General features: G+C 38.1%; 1 protein-coding gene across 1 annotated transcript in view; it reads right to left on the bottom strand.

Moving 5' to 3' along the window:
• Positions 1–21951, bottom strand: part of LOC110960446 (formin-like protein 1) — a 51696-nt gene that overhangs the window by 27092 nt on the left and 2653 nt on the right. The window contains exons 2-7 of the mRNA XM_051939816.1: positions 7385–7468; positions 6477–6560; positions 6287–6360; positions 4600–4683; positions 4355–4498; positions 1227–1314 (exon numbers count right to left, since the gene is read on the bottom strand). Of these exons, the coding sequence (XP_051795776.1) occupies positions 1227–1314; positions 4355–4498; positions 4600–4683; positions 6287–6360; positions 6477–6560; positions 7385–7468 (558 nt within the window). The remainder of the gene's footprint in view (positions 1–1226; positions 1315–4354; positions 4499–4599; positions 4684–6286; positions 6361–6476; positions 6561–7384; positions 7469–21951) is intronic.

The raw sequence follows: 21951 nt of genomic DNA on the forward strand, positions 1-21951 counted from the left end.
AACTTTGTGTAATAATTTAAACGTAGAAAATTAATTTTTAAACTCAAAATGCTGAAATGATGCGTCTGAATTATAAATGATTCGGTTTAGAAAGTGATGATTTGAACTCGATATCTGTGAAAAAAGAAAGTTAAATTCTTGTTTTGTTTTAAATAATGTCTGAATTTTCTCATAAATATGGCCTAGTTTGACTTAAGGTCCTTACACACCGGGTGCGTTTTTTACGTGCGTTTTTTTCGGACGTCAATGTTTTTTTTCGAACCTGTATCCTGTCAATACACGCGTTCACATCGGCAACGTTTTCTCGCTCAGCGATTTTGCGGCATTTATTTTTTCGGATCATGGTCGATTTTTCTAAAGTTTCGCATTCTTTGTGACCACTTCTGACCAATCAGATTGCGTGTTGTTGCGACGTCCCATTCACCGGCATACAACATACTTTTCACTGTCAATTGCGTTGATGTCACGGTCATCAATTAGGTCTCAGTTGTTACCTTACGTTTATGGATTATAGTTTAATGTTGTGCTTACCCGGTACTGGCCCCGACTCACATTACAGGACATGAGATCAAGACAGAAAGGCATCGCAACGCATCTAATCACAACTGAAAATAATCCGTCCGGTGTTGTGTTTTCTGCTTTTAGAATCTGTGGCATATGGTAGATATTATTATTATTCATACTTTATAGTTGAAGAAGTGAAGAAGATGTGGAGGAATTTGAGGGACACGTACGTGAGAAAGAAGAGAGAGGAGGGAGAAATGACGAGGAGTGGCCAGGCAGGTGGAAAACAGAAGAAGAGGTGGAAATACATTACGGCAACGTCTTCCTCCCCTTCGAAAAGTTGCAAAAACGCATCGTGCTTGATATGTATGGACAGGTGCGTCAAAACTCGCATCCGAATATTTCGCAATTTTGCATCGTTTATTCGCATCGCTCCCGGTGTGTAAGGACCTTTAAGAAGGTAAAATTTGTATTTATCATCTCCTGATTTGGAAAAATAGCGTCAAAATCCTGAGTTGTTCCTTGTAAATTGAAATTCTGAATCTGTAAAGGCTCCAGATCTACTCAGCTGGAATAAAAAGATGAGAAAGTTTGACTTGATTAACTCTGAACACAACTTTTCATTTCTTCCTTCTTTGCCCTGTGGAAAAGAAAGACTTTTATCCTAACAAGTACAGACCATAATAAACACAAAAACAGAATGAACAGGTGGCCGTAAATACCTGGTAGTTCATGATGGCACGTAAACACATGATGCACAGATGAACGTCGTCCTTCTGGCTCACGACTCGAGAGCTCCTCAGGGCTTTTCTGGTTTGAGACAAATACAGCATCCAGGTGAGACGAGTTTGTCATCACCTGCAGAGTTCACTGAGATAAAAATAGGACGTCTGGAGGTGATTTTAACACCACATGAACATGATTTAATCCCTGTTTCAAACAGGCGCAAACTAACCGTGACGTCACCCGTTGGTTTCAAGGCAGAGAAAAGGAAGCCCGGATTTTGCTACTTCCTGGTCGCCATTTTGGATTTTTTGGAGCCAGTGACGTAAAAAGCGTCATCAAACAGACTGGACCGGAGAGCAACTAGGGGCAGGATTGGCTGAGAACTCTCTTATCCCGCCCACGTTTTACCGCAGAGGCTTCTGTTGCTGTCTATCAAGTATAGCCACGCCCCCTGGCTCCGCCAACTTTAACGATTTATTTAAAATTCAGTATTGATTTATTTTAAGATCGGCCACCTGATCTCTCATTCTGACCATGAAAACTAACAGGAAAAAAATCCTGAGCTGTAGAACATCAGTCTATCAAGTTTTTTTTTTTTCAAAAATGAATTGGGGTCTATGGAGAAAAAGCTTTTTGGAGCCAACCCTAGCGGACGGCGTGATATTGCAAGTTTTTGACACTTCCGGGTTGGCTTCAATTCTGGAGCCAGATGCTACGTCCATCTTTATATACAGTCTATGGTTTCAAACTACAGCACCCAAACTGTGACAGAAAATAAGTAAAGACCTCGAGATCTGGAATTCTTACTCCATCAAGGAAGTTCTGATTCGGTGATATTCTAAAAAAAGAGCCTATGTTAAAGAAAATGCCCTAAAACTTGGGCTTCAGAGGGTTAAAACATTTATTCTGAGCTTGATCATTTATGAGTTTTATTTCACTGTCAAAAAATATTCAACATTCTTAAAGCAATGTTGACTTTTTTGTGGCAAAAACAGGCTTTCAGTGAAGCACAAACAAGAGTATTAACGAGAGAGTTGGACATCGCTATGCAGAGCTCAGCAAACATCTACAGTGACTAATTATGATCCTCAGTTTAGAGGGAAGACAGACGAGGCAGCGCTTCCATCATTATCTGATTCACTAAACAGAAAACAGGTTTGAATTTGGTCTCAGACTGACTCATGTAAGAATCCACTCAGACATTTAGAACTGGTCCATCAGAAACAACTGAGGAGACGATAAAAAAAAGGCGCAGACGTCAAATTCTAGAAATGAAACCTTAATAGCCGGAAGCTTCAATTTTCAACCATCAGTTATATGATATAACTGTACTGTAATAAATGACAGTATAAACAGACAGATTCTAACTGGAGACAATGTTTGTTCTATAAAATACTCTTAAAAACTATAAAATCGGGCATTTTTGGAGACATAAACAAGAAGATAATAATGTGAGAGATGAACAATAAATATTTACACAGCAGGTCATGAAGCAGCGTTGAGTTGGTTTGTCTGCCTGTGTGTCTGTCTGTTAGCAACATTACTCAAAAACAGACAAACGGATTTGGATGAAATTTTCAGGGAAGCTCAGAAATAACACAAAGACAAAGTGATTAGATTTTGGCGGTGATGCAGCTTATAGTCTGGATCCACAGAATCGTTAGAGTTCTGTATCGTTGCCAGATAGCGGCACGATGTCACTGTAACCATGACAACGAGTGAACACTACATCAGCTGAAATCCACCGCTGAGGACTTATCCATCAATGGGTGTGCACAGCCCTCAATGGCACAATGTAGGAAACAGCTTGAATTAAACATGATAGGTTAATTTGCCATGAGGGCAGGTGATGGTCACAGTCACAAAGAAGAAAAAAAATTTGCATGCAGCTTAAGTAATGACACCATGGCTGGTAATAGAGAAAAAAAGGACTTATACAAGGAATGATTGATTGACCTGTGGGGGTGTTTGAGTCCCATCAATTCCCTCCTCCTGCTACATATTTAGGTCACATCATTCGGTATCCGTACATAACGTACACATGCAGAACATGAACATTTCTGATTATCAGCAACTACTAAAAAAATGCTGGATTTATATTTTAAAAAATGCTGCATTTCCGCCACATGGGGGAATGAGCAGCCTTGGAGGAGTCCTGACCTCTCTGATAATACTTTATCATATTTCTCAGTACGTCCTCCGATAATTTCTGAAATGTGTTGGGTGGATGAAACAGATTCCGGTTCTTTTTAGTCTTAGCATTCCTGAATTTACAACATAATCAATCCCCGCATCAGTCACCAGTCCCCACTAAAACACTGTAGAAGTCATAAATCAAAACTTCCTTGTGGTTATTTTCAGCATCTGTTCACCTGCTGCACTCACATTTGTACATATTTGCTATGAGAGGAATGCAGTCGGCTCTGATCAGGGAGATAAGTATGTCTGCTCATGAGTTCATTTTTGGCGTTAGACCGACACTCGAGCCAGTTAGTGGCAGTAAAACATGAACATGGTGTAGTTTGAACACTGAAACACTCCCACAACAGCTCATTAGAACTGTTTTCTTTCTCCGGCAGTAACTAAACACCTGTAAAATCTGAATCCTAAACAGCTTGTTTACCCTCAGTGGTTTAAGAACTTATCTGTTTTTGTTGTGCAGTGGAACCAACAACCAGTGATTAGTGGACAAACAGCAACTACTGAAGCCACATTTTAATAGGAGCTAATTAAACTGAACTAAAAATGAGTTGTTCTACTTTCAGGTTTCAGGCGGCCAAAGGAAAATCCTGAAAAAAAATAAAATGGCAGCTGCATGCATTGCTATCTGGGTTAGCTGGACTAGTTTAGCGCTTCCAAGATTAGATTTAAATTGTGCCTTAATTATGTGACATATATGTGCATCCTCACATTTGTGTTTAATTGGATTTATATTTATTATTTAAGAGCATAAATGTAGATTTAATCAAGGCTAGCTGTATATTGGTGTATCAGAGTCTATACACTGAAATTTAATATTCCAAATGAAGCCCACATTACATATCTGCATATCTTAAAGTACAGTATTTTCATGTAAACTGATCAGACTCTTATTTTTCTCCATCAGACCTGTGTTGTCCGTTACCTGACTGTGAAGGCCTTGCTGGCCTTCGAGGCACTGTGACTAGGTGAGTTACTGGCACTTCTGCTCAGATCTTCCACTGATTTGTCCACATTTTTGCCTTTTTCTGTGGGCGGCGTCCCGTTCTCCAGAGCGTCCACGTCATACCTGAGAATCAGGAGAAATAAAGATATACAGTGTCCGTATGACGGAGATACGAGACACAGTTCAGCCTTGAAAGAAAAGTGACATTTCCAGCTGATACCTACGTGACAGCGCTGTGGGCGAAGGATAAATAATCCACGAGAACGTCCAAACCCTGGTTCTCCTCGTTCAGGAACTCCTGAGCCCAACTGAAGGAGCAAAACAGGAAAACAACAGTGACGTTTAAGACTCTAAACCAGGAGTGTCCAACTCGTTTTGGTTCAGGGGCCACATTCATCCCAGTTTGATCTCCAGTAACCAGTAAAACCACAGCATAATAACCTGTAAATAAACACAACTCCAAGTGTTTCCTTTTGTTTTAGTGCAAGAAAGTATATTATCTTTTTACAAAACCTCATGAATAACCTGAAATTTCTAAAGAAAAATAAATTTCAACAACATTCAGCCTCAGTTTATCATTTCCACATTACAGCTAACAGATAAGAGTGTCTACAAAGGAACAAAACATTTAGTCACGATATAGAATTTTACTTTAAAAAGACAAAAAACAAATAAAATAACGCAAAATATTACAAAAATGAGACACAAAACGACAAAAGCAAGAAACAAAATGACAAAAATGAGACATAAAAGTGGACAAAAAAGTTAAGTGCCACAAAAAATGGATAAATGAGACAAAAAAAATTACAAAATCATCAAACAAAACGACAAAAATGATACACAAAACAATAAGGCAAAAACACAAAATGACAAAAACATGAATTAAACGACAAAAGTCAGACAAAAAAAGACAAAAAAATACAAAATATTCTAAAAATGAGACACAAAACAACAAAACAACAATGGGCAATCTAGTATTTTACTTTATGATCAAAACAACTTGTCATGGTGGAGAAATTATTTTAAATTTATAGTTTTACAATTTTACAATCTGCAGTTAATGTCTCCTCTGTAATTTTTACATTTTACAAAGTCGTCCTGAAGGCCAGATTGGACCCTCTAGTGGACCGGTTTTGGCCCACAGGCCACACCTTCGATACCTCTGCTCTAAAATTATCCTTATTTACAATCTAAAGCAAATGCATGACTCAGAGATGGAAAAATTTCAACTTTTTGTGTCAAACATCAGCTGAGACAACAAAGAAACGTTCTTCGGTCACGAGAAGTATCAAGAAGTATGAGTGTTAAATCAACTTCACTCTGTTATTTATTGCAACGTGAACATGGTCAAACTTGCATTATGAATATTTTGTGCTAATAAGAAACTTTGTGCAAAATCAGTTTCTGTACAAGGACAAAAATGTGCAGTATTTTTATTTTTATTCGTTGTAATGTAGATAAAATGTCTGCAGTATTTCTAATAGCAGTCTTTTCTACTGAGGAAAGAGTCTTTGCAATATAGTAAACATCTGCAATTTCACTGTTTTTCAGTATATAGATGTCTGCAATGTTCTTATTTTCCACATCCAGAGGAATCTGTGTTTCCACATGTGGAATAATCTGTGAAATATCATCAGTACTTAGAAATATTTTTGGTGGGCTACTGTTTCTACTGATGTTTCCTACGCATTTCCACTATCATGAAGTAAAAAAATGAGTATCTTGTGTCGTCCAATGCCATCTTTATATGTAGGTATAAAAGACTGCAGTGCATATTATGAATCATACTGTCCAGTTAATTTATAGAACTTGGTTTAATTTGTGTGATTTCACCAGTTTCTCTCCTCTGACAGTGATTTAAAGTACAAGATGAAGCACTTCTCCCCAAATACGACCTTCAGTGAGACTCACCCGATGTGGTTGGTTCTCAGGGAGATCTCCAGCTCTCTCAGGATCTGTGTCGACTCCTGGACTCGTCTCTTAAACTGAAAAAACACGTGTAAGGTAAGGAAGAAGTCAGTCAGATAAATACAGAAGGCGATTAGACTTCTTATTCATTTAATTTGTTCTTCAAACTGAGCTGTGTGATGTGAGTTTGTACCTTTCGACTGACTCCTCCGTGATCCAGATAACTTTTCAGTTTGTCCAAATAAGTAGACGGCGGATTCTTGACTTGAAATCGCTCCTGAAGAGGCAGAGAAACACAAACCTCTAATTACATCTGATTGCAGGGAGGGCAGAGCTCAGCCTGGGTCTCAAATGGGCTCTTTGATTACGCGGCATCTCTTATGCAAATGAGCTCGGTCTTAATGAGCCGGCAGAAACGATTCGTTGTGTTCAGCTGCATCACGTTCTCTGGGCTCATTGAAATATGTCACGGTTTGCTGAATAAAAGTCGACTGAGTCACTGCATGAAGGCGACAGGTGTCTCCTGTCAGTCTCCCATCAGGACGCCGGTTGTTATGGACCGTCCTGTGGTTGCTATGGTGATGTACAATATTGATGAGCTTCCTCGTGTGTGTGTGTGTGAGGGTTGTAGCGGTTGTTCAGGCTTGGTTGTCGGCCCACTTACAACACACTGAAATAGAATTACACTAGTGGTGTTTGTCAAGCCTACACAACGTCTTAGATGACGGAGTAAACAAACAAGTTTGTCTTTTGGAAGATGTTTGAACACTTTGTAGCCTCGTGGTGCAAGAAAATCATCAATAGCTGCTTTGGTTCTGAATCCCAAATCAGGGCAATTTAAAACATTTTTAAACAAATCAAACATGTTTGAAATAGAAAAATGTTTCTTTTTGGGTGTATTGAAGAAAATATAACAAGTTTTTGTGTTACAAACAATAGAAACTTAACAAATAAAGCTACTAAAAGAACAACAAACACATTAGCTTACAGAAAAGAAATCAACTGACTCCCCTGATTCAACGTAACCCAGAGGATAACTCGGTTTGACGGAGGTGTGGATTTGTTAGCAGTGTTGGTTTGAAAGCTCTAACCCAAATCTACCTGGTCACAGATCAGTTCCCACTTCTTCTCGTTGTCGTACTGACTGAGGATCTTCACCTTGTCTGGAGGAAGGTTCATCGTGTTCTGGAAGCAAAAAAAAAAGAGGATGTAAGAGAGTAAAAAAGTAGAATATGTCTTCTGTGTTGCAGTTACACTGGAAAGACTATTTTAAATGTCTGAAACCATTAAAGTTCATTAAACCTCACACTGCTTTTCAACATTGATCAGTCAATGAAACTTGACTGTTTTGACAAGAATTTACAAAAAAAAGACTTTCATTTCAAAATGGAAACAGATTTATACAAAGTAAAGTCAAATATTTACAAAAACTAAATAAGTGATTATGTAAGTAGTCACTCCCTTCAAGTCATTATCTAGTAGATGCACCCTTGGATGCAGTTATAGTATTGAGTTTGTGTGGACAGTTATGATTTGTCTCCATCAGCCTTGCACCAAATTTGAGCTTTTTGTTCATCAGACTAGATATGTTTGGTGGGCAGAATGAAGCATGATGGCGGCAGCATCATAGAGGAGAGATGGCCCCACTGATCTCTCCCAAACTGCTCTAGCTCTGTCAGGTTCCACAGGGATCATTAGCAACTCTTTTTCAAGTCCATCCACATATTGTCATTTAGATTGAGGTCTGGACTCTGACTCGGCCTCCAGAACTTCCACCTTGTTGTCAGAAACTACATGCTTTTGTTACCTGAAGGTTTAACTCATGCAGTGATCTGCTATCTGGTCAACCAAGAAAACTCCTTCAAACTGCAGATATCTGTTATTCTGGGCCTAGAAACTCCAAACTCCTGACTGTCGAGGTATTCCTAGAAGCAACGTGACCAAACACCGGGTCCCCTCAGGGCCCCTCGGACTCGTCTTCAATAATTTAAGGCAGAAAATCCCGTTGTAAGTCGAGTCACAGTGAGTCAGAGGTCTTAGTAGCGTCACTGCTGATTATCGGCGGCACGCTGTCACAACACAATAACAGGTTTGTTGCTAATGCTACACTGCAGCATCAAATTACCACATTTCAGGAGAGTATCTCTGGGTCAGAAGTTGTTTTGGAAAACACGAGCTGATTCTGCATTTTGATAAGAAGCGAATCAGCAAAATGCCCGTCCTGAAGTCTGGCCTCTGGCTGCTAAAAGATGCTTGTTTATGAGGCGGCAAAAGCTAAAAGTTTCTGAGATGTCCCGCATGACTAACACTAATTATAACCTGCACACTGGAGAAACTGGGCTAATCGACTGGAGACTCGGCTTCAGTGTCACTTTGCCTAAACGCTCCTCGGATCTTGTTGCTTTGTCCGACGTCCTGAGAGTCGGTCTGGATTCAGCGACTCAAAGGAAAGTCCGACAGCAGCTTTACCCTCTGAGATCAGCCTCATCTGAGCCACATTAACCAGTTTGTGAATTCAAGCTGATTGTTTAAAATGAACAGTGAATCCAGCGTCTAAAGTGACCAAACAGGGCGTCTTTTCATGCCGAGGTTAAACACTGAAACATGTTGGAGAGCTGTGGTCATCCATGCCGCTCTGAAAAACAGGGCAGTAGATCAATGCTGGACGTGATCTGATAAATCAGGCCTGTCGGGTCGATAAGTGCTGCTTATATCTGACTGGATGGAAACTGAAAAACAGCCGAGGTTTGCTCTGGTGTTTTCCCAGAAGTGCTTTAAAACACAACATCAGCAGAAAGCTGCACTGATGCCGCCGACGTACGGATGAATCTTGTTGTAAAATCATTTTTAAAGTGTCTCTGTAGTCATTTATTTAAAGTTAATTACTGTTAAATAAATTGTTGTAGTGAAGTGTAGAATGTGGAGTTTATAGTAAAACAGTGGCAGCTGTGGTTGCCAACATTTTACTGTATTTGTACAGTGTTAGAGTACTTTACTTCAAAAGTCAAGCACTGTGTAATTAAAGTGCTCTACAGTAGAATATGAGCTTTACTGTTTATTACTCTAACTACACTTTCAATAATAAACTATTTATAGAGTCTTGCTGCTGTTACTGCAGTTTCTTCTGTCAAAATATGTAAAAACGGTTGTAATTTGCAGACACGGACCATAAATAACAATGTGTTTTTTTTTATTTATGATCCAGTTTAACGTTTTAAAAAAGCCTGAAGCACTTTAACACCTAAAATATAAAAGATAAGTTTCATTTTTATGGATCCTCAACATTTATTTTTTTATTTAAAGGTAGAAGTGTAAAGGAAATGGTAGTTTAATAGATATATTTTCCGAAAGCAAGGAAGAATCATTTAATTTACACTAAAAAAGTTCCTAAAATGACTCCTCTTGATTCAGTAGTGCAAAGCAATCGTTAATATTCTCAGCATTTTGTTCAGCTCTCACATTATTATTATTATATTCTTGCTTATGGCTCCAAAAATACCAGATTCTATAGTTTTTAAATGTATTTTCTAGAAAAAACATTGCCTACAGTTAGAATTTGGCAGTTTTTACTGTAATTTATTACAGTGTAGTTATATAATATAATTGTTTTCTAGGTTTCATTTCTAGAATTTGACGTTTGCATCTTTGTCGTCTCTTCTCGGTCATTTCTGATAAAATCTTTTATCTTTAATAGTCTCTTTTGAGTCAGTCTGAGACCAAATTCAAACCTGTTTAGTGAATCAGATGATGATGGAAGCGCTGCCTCGTCTGTCTTCCCTCTAAACTGAGGATCATAATCAGTCACTTTAGATGTTTGCTGAGCTCTGCATAGTGACGTCTCTGACCACGTTAATATTAATATTCATACTTGACTGAAAACCTGTTTTTTTGCGACAAAAACTGACCTAAAACGAAAATAAAATGTAACATTTCATCAAAATGTTTTAGATTTTTTTGACAGTGAAATAAAACTCATAAATGATCAGGTTTAAAACTGATAATAAACAAATGTTTTCTTTGCTCCTGTCACATTTTGTCTCACTGTGGGCTCATTTTTACAATAATAGCATTCAGTTAGAATGAAATAAAGCCTAGAAATGTATCATAAAAAAGTAAAAGTTACATTTCTTTGTTTATTTACTTTACAAAAATTAAACCAACAAGCAGAATATGTTTCCAAGTGTCCACAAATGTCACCAACACTGGTCTCTACATATTCTAAATATTTTACTACTTTTTAAAAATTACATTTTTGATTTACTTACATACTTGTCTCCTCTCTGCTCTGTGTAAACACTGCCTGCAGTTCAACCGAAAACACTTTGTCTGAATTTTTAACAGGTGGCTTCTCAATTGTGCCGAGCTGAATACATTTTTGTTTACATAATCTGGCAAAAACTGCTTTTATGGCATATTTTTGAATGAGAGATGTAGAATAAAGACAAGAAATATCACAATCTTTGGAAGAAATTGTAAGAATTTGCTTAAATTTGCAATTTTACAATATGAAACATGAATTAAGCATAAAAAAGTGAAAATCCAACAATCTGTGCTGTTTTTACAGTGTCTGGCTTTGATAAATAGTGTAAAGTCTGTTTTTGTTTTTTTAAAGAAAAATCAGCTTTTAAATCCACTGTGAGGTTTTGGGGCTCAGATGGAAACCAAAACCAGCAATAAGGTGCAATTTAAACTTTAAGTTAATTCATATTGTTTTAGTTGAGTATTAATATCTGAACATGAACTGATAATCTGAGTCCTCTTTAGTCTCACTGCTGTTCTGTAGCAGCTGGTTCATACATGAAATAAAGTTTTAGCATCTTTAATGGCACCAACTGATCATCTGACTTTAACAAATGTAAACTAGAAGAGTCGGTGTGGAGACGTGAAGCATGAGACGGCGGGTTAAAATGGAAACGAGGCGAAGCTCTGGTCCAGAAACACTTTACATAAGAGAACCTCTGCAGCCACAATGGAAATGATGTGATCTGGTACAGTAAGAGTAGGAGGTGCGTATAAATAAACCACATTAAAATTCTGGAGACTGTTTGTTCTTCAGGAGGCTGCAGATGGATCTCAGACTTCTTTCAAACGCTAAATGTCACGACGCTTCTTTAACATCTACAAAAACACAAACGGGATGAGGTCGTTTTTGTTGTTAGTGACTAAAGAAAGACCAAAACTAACGATGTGTTTGTTTTAATGAGTCCTCTTCAGTGGCTGCAAAAACATTAGAATTAAATATGAATATATTCAGAAACACGATCACAAAAGGCTCAGGAAGTTTAAATTTAACAGCTGACTTTATATTGCAGAGAGAAACCAACTAACCGTGAGTAAAAATGTGTAACGGGAGAAAAAGTGCCCCAAAGCTGCATTTATTTTATATTAGGATCTTTTGACAGTTGCATGTCCGTCTATTTTTAAGCACTCATGTGGACGATACTTAAGTTTTACTGTGCGGTTGTACAAAAGTATGATTTATGATTTATCCTATCTTCATTTATTTACAAACAATTTCTAAACTTTTGTCATGAAGCGTTACTTTATAGTTGGATTTTTGTCACAAAAAATAGGTCGTCGATGATATTTGTTGAGATTTTTCAGCCTAGTTCTCATTGACACTAGTGGTGCAACGGATCATCATCGCGGGAGCGGGGCTTGTGGTGGAGACGGCCCGAATATTCGGATCCATTCGTCTGGTCTCGGGTCCGAATTTTGCCTTCATTTTGTCTTCAGTTAAACTGAAGAATTCCCAAACAGCGGAGGTCTTCATCATCTTGTCTTGTGTTTATGCAACGAAGTGAAGCGTGACGTCAGAGTCGGCAGCAACCTGGTCATTCAGGTGGTGTTTACGAACACGAATGGAGGAGCCGAGATGAGCTGAACACGACGGGATGATCCGAAATGGGCCAAAGGTGAAGGGAAGAGACGAGCTCCGAATATTTTCGACATGTGTATATGTCATAGACATGCTGATCCGAAAAATGATCCCATCCGTGACTCTTGATCCGAGGACCGACCCGATCCGTGAGTTTAGTGATCCGTTGCACCACTAATTGACACTGATGTACACCAGTCAAACATATTTTTTGTCATTTTGTTTCTCACTTGTCATTGTTTTGTCCATTGTTTGCGGCTTTCTAACTTTTTTGTCTCATGTTTGTTTTGTTTCATGTCGGTTTGTGTCTCATGTTTGTAATATTTTGTCTCGTTTTTGTTGTTTATTTTGTCTGTCTTTTGTTGTTTTGATCATAAAATAAAACACTATATCGTTAAGTTCCAGATAGCTGTGACTAAATGAGCTGTGACTAAATGTTGTGTTCCTTTGTAGACACTTTGTGATCTGGAAGTTGTAATGTGGAAATGATAAACTGACGCATAATGTTGTTGAAATTTAACTAATTTTTCTTCAGAAATTTCAGGTTGTTCATAATGTTTTGTAAAAAGATAATTCATTAAATGTGAACATTTTCAGAATGTACTTTATTTGCACTAAAACAAAGGAAACATTAGGAGTTGTGGTTATTTTTAGGTAACTGTGCTGTGATTTTACTCATCACTTTTTATCTAATTGGGCTGAATGTGAAACCTGAATTAAAATAACTTTGACACTCTGATGTAAACAAGCATCACTGCATAATATTTAACCAAAAATAGTTTATTAAGACAAAATTAACCAAAAAGATAAACTCATTTTAATCACTGGAAGAGATTGTAGCTTCATTTTCTGCAACTTTATAAAAAATTTGGTTTAAAAAAATTGAATAAGTGTGTTTTTATGCTGTTTTTTTGTGAATGTTTTTGTAAATTTGACTCATATTTTTGTTAACTGTTCATATAATTATTCTTTTCCTGGTCAATTCTTTTGGTTATCTGGCTTTAGTTGTGTGTTGTCTGAATATTCATGTTTGATTTTTGTTTTTCAGTTCTCTCTTGGACATAAAATAAAGTTTTCAACAACAGGCTTCCCTGCAGACCCTCAACACTTGCTGGTGAGTTTAATTCATTGCTGTTTTTACAACTCGCTTCTTAAAAAGACTAGAAAGTCTTCAGGTTTTCATGTTTATGTCAAAACAAGCTTCAGCTGATTGTATAAATGAGAACGAGAGCTGCTTCATCTTCATTCACGTAAACAAAGCAGAACAGGCGGCGCTTTGGTATCAAATGTCAGCATTTGATCAGATAATCACATCATTGTTGAAGACCTGAATGTAAACACGACCTGCATCGTCAGGTTTCATGTTTACTCTCTAACTAGCTGTTGGTTTTGTGAACCATTTTAAACACACTAAGACAGAAGAAGTGTGAAACTGTGCGGCTGTTCTCGTCACATTAAAACTCTCCATGGCAACCCGCTTCAAGGCTCACTAAACCCTCCGACTCTCCTCCAGTCGGGCTGATTTAAGTGGCGTTAAAAAGTGAAATCAGTGACTTTTATTCCTGCAATCAACACAACGAGGCTCAGAGAGAGAAAGTAGAGTTCTGCAGTAAAAACTCCTGAATGATGCATCGTGACGCCGCCTGAATCCCTAAATGTGCCGAGGACGGATCAATGGATTTATCCGTTTGCACCAAATCTCTGCTCTGTTTTCTTTCTCTGCAGACTCCATCTGTCTTACATATTATTAATAAACCTCAAACTGCTCAGTGTTTTCATCGGTTAACTGTTTTACCACAACAGAAAACTGTGAAAAACATTATTCTCACATAATTTCTCACAGGTTGATTTAATTCAACCCAAAATCCACCTGAGATTTTGTGACTCATTTTGAAACTGCAGCCAGCAAATATATGACTTTTTTGCTTTTAAAAATTAGTGAACTGTTAGCTGATTATCAACGCAGCAGCTCACACAAGGCTCTGTTCGTCTTACATACACTACCGTTCAAACGTTTGGGGTCATCCAGACAATTTTCCATGAAAACTCACACTTTTATCCATGTGCTAACATAACTGCAGAAAGGTTTTCTAATCATCAATGAGCCTTTCAACACCATTAGCTAACACAATGTAGCATTAGAACACAGGAGTGATGGTTGCTGGAAATGTTCCTCTGTACCCCTATGGAGATATTCCATTAAAAATCTGCTGTTTCCAGCTAGAATAGTCATTTAGCACATTAACAATGTCTACACTGGATTTGTGATTCATTTAATGTTTTTTTCATTGAAAATAAACTGATTTTCTTTCAAAAAAGGGCATTTCAAAGTGACTCCAAGCTTCTGAACAGTAGTGTATATTTATTTATTCCACAGTAGACTCCTGGCATTAATCGTTAATTTGTTCAGTGTTTTCTTTGTCAGTTAGCTGCTTTATCTAAACAGAAAAGACATTAGTAATATTCTTCTACAGGTCGGTTTCATTTGACTTTTATTCTGAGTAAACTTGTATAGTTTTAGCTGCTGTTTGTGAAGTCAAATTTCAAACTGTAAACTCTGTTAGCTGCTTACTTGTTCGTCTACAATCTGCAGCTTTGATGCTTCAAAAAAGGACAGATTTTAGATCAATTTGGCCTCACCAGAATAATCAATAGAATACTCGATTACTAAAATAATTGATAGCTGCAGCTCTAATAGGAGTACAAAGAAACGCCTGAGTTCTGTCCGGAGGTCATTAAGCATCACAGAAGTCTTTGTCATGGTACCCGTTGCTAGCTGAACCCCCACAATGCTCTCTGCTGGCCAATATGAACTGTCTATAGCGATGCCTCTTTTAGTCTCCACCTGGTGGAACAAGCAGGTACTACAGCTAAACTACAATACATTTTCAGACATACATATACACGTGGTATAGTGGGCCCCAAAAAACATGAAAAAGTAGTCATACCATAGAATGTTGTAAAAGAAATTGTTTCTATATGTGCATATATGTATAAAATAAAATACATGAAATTTAGATTTTGTTGGACTGAAAGTTTTGTTTAAAGAAAATGTTTTTCCTATTGATGATATAAATGATGCTCAGCATCTAAATCTCTCATTTTATGTTTATTGTGCTGCGTGAATAATTAAAAGATGAAGTTAAATTAGTTTTTGGGAGGTTAAAGTGGCTTCAGTGGTAATTTCCACTCTACAGGGTGTCCCTAAAGTCTAGACACATACAGGGTGACCCAAAAGTTTGGAAACAAAGTTTAACTGTAGTGTCTATTTGAGTTGGGGGTGCATGAATTCACTCTTATTTTACCCGCTTTTGTTATAGCATAATAAAATAACTTAAAAGCATAGTATTTGCTAAGTGCAATAACTCGAAAGAAAAAGAATAGAACCATAAGGTCCAGGTATGCTGGAGCATAACTTCAAAAGGCAGGCCATCAGTGTCAGATTTCAAAACTCTTGATGATAAAGTATCTGACAGTCTTAATTTTTTTAAACATCCAAAAGTACTATGAGGCAACATTTACTGGCCAGTTTGAGGAACCTCCATAAGCATGAATGAAGGTACATTCCAGAAGATTCCAGTGTAACCAGGTGGTGGAAACGTTCACAGCTTTGTATAAGAAACAAACATGAACATGTCGAAATATGTTTGTTTTACACTAATCTGTTACTCTTCTGAATTTATCTGTGGTACTGATTTATTTAAATAACATTATATTATTTGGATTATAGACTTTTCATTTGTTTCCAAACTTTTGGGTCACCCTGTAGGAAATCTCATTATTTGCATTTTTTTTTTGCCCCAACAGATTAAATATGGTTTTACTGAAAGAAGAAATAGTTGAAATGGTACTTCTCAGTGGGCATGAAGGATGGACATATCAAAAGATAGGGTTGGGGTCTAGAGTTGAGGTTGGTGCTGGCACTGGGTTTGAGGTTTGGGCTTGGGCTGGTGTTGGGGTTAAGGTTTGGCAAATGATTTTTTGGGAGCAAGCATGAATTTTAGCCGTGACCAATTTAGTTTTGACTGATACATTTGAACAGGGTTTGTCTATGACACTGCCTGTTTCTTTAAACTTTTTAGCCACCTTCGTCGTCGTGGAAAAGTCAAGTGGAATCCTCTTTGGATGGCATGCTTTAAATTCATCTGCTATCCTTCACATCCACTGAGGCAAAAAAAAAGTTAGTTAATGAGATTTCCTGTGTTCAGGCTTTAGAAACAGCCTGTAGTTTATTCACTGCAAAACTAAAACACAGTTGGCTGGAAAAGCACCTGATGTCTCAGATTTTGTGTTTCACAAAGAAACTATTAAAGTATCTGAGAAAGGAGCCTGCCAAAAGAGCAGATCGACTAACAAGAGACAAAATGTTCCCTCCTGTTGTCTTTGTGTCTGTAAATACAGTACACGAATCCACAGATGTACATTTACAATTCCACCCACTGCCGCATTCCCTGTTGGGAAATATGCAAAGTGTTATGTAAAACACTGAGGGGAAAAGTGCCCGACGTAAATTTGGATGTGACTGAAGCCTTTGTGCATTTATCACGCTGAGCTGAACGTACTGTGCAGATTTCGTATTGATTCTGTCGCTGCGTCACATAAAAGCTTCATAAAGCGTCGATAAAAAAACAAACCCGGCGGCTCGTAACACACGCAAATACTGTGGACACGTTATTATCCACCTCCAGCCCCAAACCCTCCCAGCTTTTAGTCTCTGCAGAAGGAAGCGACGACAGTTTGCAGCATCACTTCTGCTGGTTTGTATGCAGACGGAGTCTCTCCTCCACTTAGTGCAGCAGGTTTGTTGTGCACCGTCAGCACAGAGACTGGCTGGGAGATCATCTATATTTAGGGAGATACACAAACACAGCGGAGGAAGAAATGCAGCAGAGAGATGCATGTTTTTCTGCACGTGAACACAAACTGCTGCAGGCTTTGGCACAAGACGTTTGCTGCTGGCTCATAAATTCATTGCAGTTTTCGACCCTCAGCACGTCGTACGCACTAATCCTCCGACTGCAGCTCACTCTGAGCTCCGTTACTGAAACTGGAGACAAAGAAAGCAGCATTTGTTGAAAAAAATTAGCTTACTAAACTAAAATGTGAAAAGATACATGACTGTATGTCACTCTCTCAGATTTTATCATCAGAAAAGGTTTTACGTACAGAAATATGACAAATTATAGCAATAACCTGAAGCCGTGACCTCCACAGTGAGATCTGGTGGCTTTATTAATGTGCAGAAAAGGGTCACTATGAATCAATACAAAGTTGTTGTGAGTGATTACTGTGGGAAAAACACAGTGCAAATCTGGCAGCAAGGGTGCCAAAAATATGTTTTAAAATGGTGGAAGACTGTAGCATTCAGAAACTGAAAATAATGGCAAATATCTGTGAAATAACAGAATTTTAGTGGGTTTAAATGCATTCATTTTATTGATGTGGATGTTATTCACAGTTGTGGCCTGTATTTATCTATTTATTGATTTACTTTGCCTGTTTCTCTGCAGCCCTACTAAACATATTAACTGTGTATAAAGCGTGTTGTATGTTAAAATACATAAACCACAAAGCGTAGATGCTGTTACAACTAGGGATGTACCAAATGATGCTTCGATGCATCGTCTGAGCACGACACGTCATCAAAAGCAGAAGTGAGCGCACAATGCAACAGAAATCACCGTTTGACTGGAGCACGGAACACGGACGGACGTCAGCGCTGCATCGTGCTTATATTATGTATGCACGATGCAGCGCTGACGTCCACGTTTAGATACAGCTGTATAGTAAACGCTGACATCCGCGTTTACAATAGATCGCAGATGTCCGTGCTGCATCGTGCATACATAATATAAGCACGATGCAGTGCAGACGTCCGTCCGTGTTCCGCGCTCCAGTCGGACGGTGATTTCTGTTGCATTGCGCACTCACTTCCGCTTTTGATGATGTTTCCTGCTCAGACGATGCATCATTTGGTGCATCCCGAGTTACAACTCAGTAGAATGTATTAAGTTTATTGTTTTAGCTGCTGTTTGTGAAAGTAAATTTCAAGCTGTAGATGACAAATATAAACTCCGGTAGCTGCTTACTTGTTCGTCTACAATCTTTGGTTATGATGCTTTGGTAAAGAACAGATTTTCGACCAATTTAATCTTAAGATGCTTTTTAGAAATCCAGGACTTCATGGATAAGAAACTAAAAGTGACAAAAAAACAACTAAATCAGATTTTTTTTTATGGATGAGTTACAACCACCTCAGGATTTATAAACACAAAACCTGCCTCAAGGTTTATGCATGTTATATTTGTAAAAATTGCCAAAATTACACCATTTATCAGAGCCAGAAACTGTAAAAACAGAAAAATTCATCAGTTTTTCAACTTTCTGATGGTTCTTGAATTATTCAAACCTGAAATGTGATAAATGCTGAACAAATAAACTAAATATAAGCTTAAATATTTGATATTTAATCAAAATTACTCCTATTATAAGTGTCTTATTCTAAAATTAGACAGATACAAACTGTTTTACATAGTAAATTCTAGAAAAAAATACAATTCTGCATTCTTCAGTATGACGTTAGCGTGACCGTAGCGTGTAATGTTAGCATGTGATGCTAATGTGTGACATTAGCGTGTGACGGTGGCGAAGCGACAACATCATTGAGTTCTCACCAATTGCTTTAACTGTTATTTCACAGATTTCTTTTGGTTAATTACAGATATCTAACAAATCACAGAAAAAAAAAGATGTTTAGTACTCATAGAAAAATGTGTCAAAACTGTCCACATCAAAAATCTGTATTTTTACAAATTTTATTTTGTTCTTTTACAGTATGTGGCTCTAAAATGTACACTACCTTTACTGAATTTAAATCCAGAAAATAAAATGTTATTTTATAAATATTTGTTTGCATTTAAAAGTTTTTGAAAAATAAGTTCAGAAAAAATTAGCTGCCATTTTAATTTTTTTCTTCATTTTTATAAATTATGTTACAGATAATATCTAGTGATTTTACTAGATATTAATTTTTATGTAGACTGCTAAAAGAACATCATTTTGGGTAATGTTTTCATTAAAAATCTGTATTTTTAAAAATTATGATTTGTTCTTTTGCAGCATGTGACCCTAAAATGTACACTACCTTTACTATATTTAAATTAGAAAAATAAAATCTTTTTTACAGATATTTGTTGGCATTTTAAAGTTCCTAAAATGTAATACTGACAAAAATAGCTGTTATTTCAAAAAAAAATCCTGCTTTAATAAATGAAGTTACAGATAATAGCTGGTGATTTTACTACATATTATTAATTTACATGTAGACTGTTTAAAGAACACATTTTTAATGATGTTCTCATCAAAAATCTGTATTTTTACACAGTTTTACTGCACAACAGACTTTTCGGCTGAACTGCAGGCAGTGTGACCAGAGGAACTGAGGGGGAAACAAAACAATACTTGAACTGAATGCAGCATGGCTAAAACACTGGAAAACATGTGAACATAAGTCACAATGTGACAGGAGCACAAACCCTCAGAAACTGTCTGGGGGTTTAGGGGGTTATATTTATTTCAACATGATCTTCGTAATCTTCTAATTCTGCAGATTGAGTCCCATCTGTCCACTAAATCTCACAGAAACCGGCTGAAGTGGTTTAAAGATATTCCAGTGAAGGAACGTAAACATTAGCGCTGAGCAGGGGTAATTATAATTCAGGTTCTGCCCTAACAGGGAGTGTTTTCTGCTCACATCGATCCAGCTTCCTCTCTGGAGGTAATCGGCGTCTATCAGGGCGTTGGTTCGTTACCTTTCACCTTCAGGAATGTCTGTTCACACTGACAGTGAACCTGAGGGTTGTTCTGTTTACGTTATCAAACCACAGCGTCTCCATGAAGCTCTGGTGATAAGACGGATGGAGGAATGTAAAGAGGAATGCAGTTAATCACAGAGCAGGTCGTCTGGCCACATATTGAGCATGGCATCGTCAACACTCAGATATGCTGCTTCCTTGTTTTCTGTTTTTTTGTTGTCGTCATGTACACATGAGTTTAGTCTATTGCTGCTCGTGTTGTTGAGACAAATAAGTTAGGATGAAGTTACGGTCGAGGAATGCTCTCCGTCAAACAATAGGACTTTGCTTAAACACAGCCTGCAGTTCAGCCGAATGTTCAATGAATTTCTGTCACGTGGTCGCAGTTAAAGCAGTCATGCCTTCTCAGTTTTAAGATCTGATGTCGGTTTTAAGCATTTAATTATACTCATAAAAATTGTTTTAAGTGTGGATTTCGTTAATTCTCTGGGTAATTTACTCATCATCTGTAGAAAGACATTTCACCATGCTGAATGTATCTTCCAACAACTTCTGTCTCATTTGTGCTGTTTTTCTGAGCCGTTTGCATCATTTTCTGGCACTTTGGGACAGTTTTGTCTCTTTTTTTGTCATTAATGCGTCTTGTTTCCCTAATTTCATGTCTCATATTTCTTATCTTGGATCATTTCTGTCTCATTTGACTGGTTTGTGTCATTTTGACTCCTCATACTGTCGGTATTTAAATATCTCCATGTTTCCAGACTCTCCAGACATTTTCTCTATGCTCTGCTCCTCATCTGTAGAAAGATGTTTCCCCATGCTCAGTGTATTTCCAACAACTTGCTCCTCTGTTTAATGTTTTTGAGCCATGCTGAATTCATTTTATTGATCCAGTAGGTTTGATTTTTATTTTATCTGCGTAAACACTGCCTGCTGTTCAACCTGAAAAGTTGCTGAATATTTCTCATGTGACTTTTGGTCACAGCAGACTCAAACATATCTTAGTTGTGCTGTCAAGTGCAGAATATTTAGTTTTTACAGAATCTGATAAGAACAAGCTGTTTATTTTTGGTAATTTTTAAATGAGGCGTGTAGAATAAAGTGATGCTGTTGTGATATCACAGCATTAAAGGGGAACTTTGTTTTTTTTTCAACCTGGGGTCTGTTTTCATATGTCTTTTCATACATGTCAGTGATGGAGAAATGAATTTTCGACATAGCTCCAGTATTTAGCCAGGCAGGCAGCTTAGCAGCTCAGCTAGCAGCTCGGCTAGCGAAAAGTATGGGGCAACTTGCCCCCCCGCGTCAAAGTCTGCCCTAACGTGCTTTTTTCCCCCACACTGACCGGCTCGGATAGTCTCAACGAGTGTCCCACAACATACTAGAGATGAGAAGTGAACGAAAACCTCCACATTACCTGGTGATCGCTATTTGTTGTGGTCTGTATCCAAATCTCTGGACGCTAGAAAGCAAATCTCGTTCTGAAATCGCGCGATAGCTCGCGCCAAAACACTGGCGATGGTGCAGATTCCGTCCCGGTCGTGGAACAGCGGATCAGCTCTTTACCCTTGCGGAGCTGCAGGGGGGGTCATGTGAGTATGACCTGCCAGTCTACATGTGTTTTGTGGATTTGGAGAAGGCCTATGACCGTGGCCCCCAAGGGGCTTTGTGGGGGGCACTGCGGGAGTATGGGGTCCCTGTACAACCAAAGTGAGAGCTGTGTCTGCATACTCGGCACTAAGTCAGACATGTTTCCGGTGGGTGTTGGACTCCACCAGGGCTGCCCCTTGTCTCCAATCCTGTTTGTGGTTTTCGTGGACAGGGTTTCAAGGTGCAGTCGTGGTGGGGAGGGTTTTCGGTTTGGGAGCTTCAGGATCGCATCTCTGCTTTTTGCGGATGATGTGGTTTTGTTGGCGTCCTCAGACCGTGACCTCCAGCACGCACTGGAGCGGTTTGCAGCCGAGTGTGAAGCGGCA

Source organism: Acanthochromis polyacanthus, chromosome 19 (genome assembly GCF_021347895.1).
Source record: "Acanthochromis polyacanthus isolate Apoly-LR-REF ecotype Palm Island chromosome 19, KAUST_Apoly_ChrSc, whole genome shotgun sequence".
Classification (NCBI taxonomy): domain Eukaryota; kingdom Metazoa; phylum Chordata; class Actinopteri; family Pomacentridae; genus Acanthochromis; species Acanthochromis polyacanthus.